This window comes from Berghia stephanieae, chromosome 12 (genome assembly GCF_034508935.2).
Source record: "Berghia stephanieae isolate SIO BIC M18660-M18661 chromosome 12, UCSD_Bste_1.3, whole genome shotgun sequence".
Lineage (NCBI taxonomy): Eukaryota > Metazoa > Mollusca > Gastropoda > Nudibranchia > Aeolidiidae > Berghia > Berghia stephanieae.
In genome coordinates this window covers 34,637,223-34,642,222 of record NC_088371.1, presented here as the reverse complement: position 1 = coordinate 34,642,222, position 5,000 = coordinate 34,637,223, and the positions used below count along the sequence as shown (strand labels likewise).

At 35.8% G+C, this 5,000-nt stretch overlaps 1 protein-coding gene across 7 annotated transcripts in view; it reads right to left on the bottom strand.

Annotated features, from left to right (window-relative positions):
- The window catches only part of LOC144958053 (centrosomal protein of 70 kDa-like), a 39,862-nt gene that overhangs the window by 16,078 nt on the left and 18,784 nt on the right, over positions 1–5,000 (bottom strand). For all 7 annotated transcript variants that reach the window (XR_013642323.1, XM_078889641.1, XM_078889640.1 and 4 more), the window contains exon 13: positions 1,780–1,878. Coding sequence is in view for 6 of the 7 variants with exons in the window: in XM_078889641.1 (XP_078745767.1) it covers positions 1,780–1,878 (99 nt within the window). In the remaining variant the exon portion in view is untranslated. The remainder of the gene's footprint in view (positions 1–1,779; positions 1,879–5,000) is intronic.

Here is a 5,000-nt window from a genome sequence, read left to right as displayed (position 1 = left end):
AGCTTTTAGTTAGCGCAAATCGACTAAACATGCTCAAAGCACTTTACAAGGGGTCCCTGGCCAACAGCAACACGTAACATGTAGGATGAGAATTGACGCCTGTTAGGTGATATTACAATTTTTTCCGACAGAGACAACGCTGTTAACAGCCAGGTACTCATTTTACTCAATTAGGTGAGAGAATGTGAGTAAAGAGTCTTATCCAAGGACTCAACTAAGCGCTGAGCGAAGCTTGAACCCTAGACTTTCTGATCCAAAAGCGAGTGTCATACCACTAGACCACATAGCCGAAAAGACTTTTAAAAATCAGTATTTTAATTTTTAACACCAGGACTTTTCACAGAGGCCAAATGTACAAAAACCTACAATGATCCTATTTTGGTGGTTCATCAAAATAGTGAGACATTGAGAACAGTGAGTCTTTATGAATATGGATGCGCTGTCTCTACTACGGATGCCTGCTGTGGATGTGTGAGTTACTTCGAGTGTGTCAGTCTGTTTCTAGTATCCAGTTAGCAATTTGTTTCCATAAATCTCTGTCTTCGATTGTTGTTTCTAGTCTTTATACTGAAGTCAAATAGATAAACAGTGTTCATAAAGTCTGTCCCAGATTTCAACAACTTATTATTCTATGACCGTTATAGTTATCTGCATTTGGTTCTCACCATCTTCTGAGGAAAAGTCATACATTTAAAAAATAAATAAAAAATAAAAAATATTTTTTAAAATATTTATTTTTTAATTTACACACAATGTAATTCTCTTTGCTTTTCTCTATACTTTTCTGCGGTCACTTTTAGAGCAAATATAGCATTCGTTGTACTTTTACCAGCGACAAATCCAAATTTCACTTTTGTCTACATCTTTTCTAATCCTCTTATCGATTACTCTTTCCCTTATCTTCATTATAAGGCTAATTAACTTGATGCCCCGAAAGTTGCCACATTCTTGAACATCTCCTTTATTTTTGTATATGGGAATCAACATACGTTTTGTCCATTCTTCTGGCATTTTCCCCTTTCTGTAAGATGTCGTTGAATAACCATACCAGGAAATTTAACCCTTCAACTCCCATGTGATTTCTAGACTTCTGCCGGTATCTCGTCTGGTCCAACTGCTTTCCCCCTTTTCATCTTGCACACTGCATCCCACACCTCATTCTTGCTCATCTCATCTACTATCTTCTCTTTAGGTTGTATACAGCACTTCTCCTCTTCCTGTCATTCATGAGGTGTTCGTAGTATGTTTTCCATCTTGCTCGAATCTCTTCATCTTTGCCCAATATTTTTCCATTCTCATCTTTGATCATCTTCATATCATCTTTAAAAAAAATTACATCTGAGTAACTATGTGCTGCTCAGAGCAGGGCTCGAACCTTTCAAACCAAAGGCGAGTGTCTTACCACAAGACCAAATACTGGGACATAAAGACATCATTACAAGTACAACACGCGACTATGTGGTCTTGTGGTATGACACTCGCTTTCAGATTGGAAGGTCCTGGGTTCGAGCCTCGCTCAGCGTATAGTTGAGTCCTTGGAGAAGGTTCTTTACACACATTCTCTCACCGTACTCAGGTCTAAAATGAGTACCTGTCCGTTAACATCGTTGTCTCGGTCCGAAAAATTTGTTATATCGCCTAACAGGTGTCATGTCCCGTCCTAACTATTAAATGTTACTGTTGGCCAGGGTCCCCTTGTAAAGCGCTTTGAGCACATTTAGTGGATATTGCCCTATATAAAAGCTCATTTTTCATTTTTGTTTTTTACAACATGCCAACCTGTTTGAACCGGTCCCCATTCTGTCCATCGTCCTTCATTTCTTGTACAATCAGAGGCAGGCAGTCCAGGTTATCTGTCTCCAACACCTGGCACAAGTCCTGGGGGGGGAGTGGGAGTTAGTCGAGGGGAAGGAATGAGTTGGAAGGAGTACAGTCAGTTAAACAGGGTCAATAATAATAATAACAACACTATCGCCATCTAGAATTCTTTAATAACACCCCTCTTCCCTCCCCTAACCCCCCTTCTCTCTCTCTCTCTCTCTCTCTCTCTCTCTCTCTCTCTCTCTCTCTCTCTCTCTTCCATCCCCTATCTTATGCTTGATTTATATAGTTTTGATCTTGGTTTACATTTCATCTCATTACTTCATATCATTGTTGCTCTCTCTCTCTCTCTCTTTCTTTCTTTCTCTCACTCTCTCTCTCCTTTCCTTGCACGCGCGCACACATGCCCACACCTTTTTACCTATAATTTTTAACTATAATGCCAATGAAAAATACTTTGTTTTGTATATTTTATAAGTCAATTTTACTCCCTTTATTTTACTATACATTTTATGGACTCATTTCGGCACCTCTAGAATTTGTCAATAAACCAGTGATTCACAATTCAATTATTACTAATTCAAAACTTTTCTATATTGTTGGAAATAGTCTGCATAGTACTCAGGATACATATAAAAATACATCAACACTAGTAAACACTCTCCATAACATTTTCTCATGCAACCTCACACTCTCTCTGATCTTTTAATCCCTTTAGAAATTAAAATCAATTTCCTTAGTTTAAAATTTAAAGCCCACTTCAAAAATAATTTTTAACCCCCCCCCCCCCCCCAAAAAAAAAACAACAAAAAACAACAAACAAAACAAAAACAAACAAAAACAAAACAGGAGCAAGGATTCTTATCTCTTAAATGTAGTTGATGTACAAGAGTAAATTATTAAGTGTTATATTGCATGCTATGTCTGTCATGCGCCTAAAACTATTGTATGGAACGAGTACTATATAAATAAATTGTATTATTATCATAATAATAATAATAATTATTATTATTATTATAATAATAATTATTATTATTATCATAATAATAATAATAATAATAATAATAATAATAATAATAATAATAATATATAATAATATACAATAATTATTATTATTATCATCATTATCATCATCATCATCATCATCAAATAATAATAATAATAATAATAATAATAATAATAATAATAATAATATTATATATAATATTATTATTATTATTATTATTATTATTATTATTATTATTATTATTATTATTATTATTATTATTATTATTATTATTATTATTATTATCATTATTATTATTATTATTATTATTATTATTATTATTATTATTATTATTATTATTATTATTATTATTTCTATAAAAAGGTTGCTATATGCAGGGTTGCTAATTCAGGAGGCAAAAATTTACTGAACGTTTACACAAACACATTGACTGACCCAGTAAAAAGAGATTATGTGCTTCCTTTCTTTTTCTTGTTCAGCAGGTTTTTGGAAAATATACTGAGAGTTTATAACATACTGAATTCCGTAAATATACGGAAAGTTGTCAACCTTGGAAATGTGATTAAGAAATTAAGGAGCAGGAACTGTTGTAAGAAGAAAAACTGAACATGCGTGAATGAAAGGTGCCAGACCAAGCAAGAAAGAAAAGTACTAAACAAAAAAAAAATATAAAAGAAAAATCCATACCAAAAAATCTGTCGACCTCGACTGGGGATCGAACCTCAGATCTTCTGATTACTGATCAGACGTGTTACCATTATATCCCAGAGGCTCCCGATAGTTGGGGCAATTTTAATACCTACATTCTTCACAAGGGAACGCGTTTTACACTGTGAACATACATTGAATATGAGAGGAAGAGAACAAAGACATTTGAGTTGCCCCATGTTATTTTATTTTTTTGTTGTTGAAAATATCAAATAAAGAAATTAAGGAGCAGGCACCAGTGATTACCGGTAATCAGAAGGTCTGAGGTTCGATCCCCAGTCGAGGTCGACTCGTTTTTTGGCATGTTTTTTTTTTCTTCTATTTTTCTTTCTTGCTTTTTCTGGCACCTTTCATACGCACTTATTCTGTTCTTATCTTGTATATTATGTGAGGTGCCCTAGGGAAATGGTCCTCATATCACATGTTGATAAGATGTGAATGAGTAGACAATTCTCTACATGTTGCCATTTAATATATATATATATATATACGAGGGCTCTTTCAGAAATAACCGAAAAATGCCCATTGCTCAGCAACCAGTGGAGATTTTTTAATTCTGTAAACAACATGATATTCCTTATTTCCTTACGGATATTCCCAGAAATTATGCAGTGCATCATTTTGCACAATGAATTTCTAGACGATTTTAAAGATGGCGGCCCACCTTGAAACTTGGTCAAAGGAGGAAATCAGAGCTGTCATACGTTTTTTGAACGCCAAAAGTCTGAATCCTACCGAAATTCATAAAGAACTTCAGAGTGTATTTGGTGAGCATGTTATAAGCCGTACACAAGTCTATCACTGGTGTAATTTGTTTGAAGCCGGCCATTCCGACTTGACAGACAGGGAAGGGAGAGGGCGTTTGATAACTGCGACGTCAGAAGACAATGTGAAGCGAGTTGATGAGCTTATTCGTCAAGACAGGAGGTTGAAACTTCATGAAATCGCAAGCAGTCTTAAAATTTCGGAAACTTCTGCCCATAGAATTGTATTTGATGAACTTGGCTACAGAAAAGTTAGCGCAAGATGGGTTCCTAAGCAATTGACAGACAATCATAAAGAACAAAGATTGGACATCTGCAGGGAACTTTTGAGAAGAAGCAAGAGCTCACGCAGGTTCACGGGCATACTGCCAACGCCGGCGGAGACTTTCTAGGGTACGATGTGACTTTTCTTGACAGCATAGTCACCGGTGATGAGACTTGGTTGCACCATTGCACCCCAGAAACAAAGCAAGATTCGATGACATGGAAACATCCATCCTCACCTGTCGCGAAGAAATTCAAAGTCATGCGGTCAGCAAAGAAAATAATGGGAACTGTTTTCTGGGACAGTTGTGGTGTTATTCTGTTCGAAACCTTACAACCTGGAGAAACAATCAATGCTGCAAGGTACTGCCAAACTCTTGACAAGCTTAAGGAGGCCATTCGCAGAAAGCGCCCAGGGCAGTTGACCAACGGGTCAT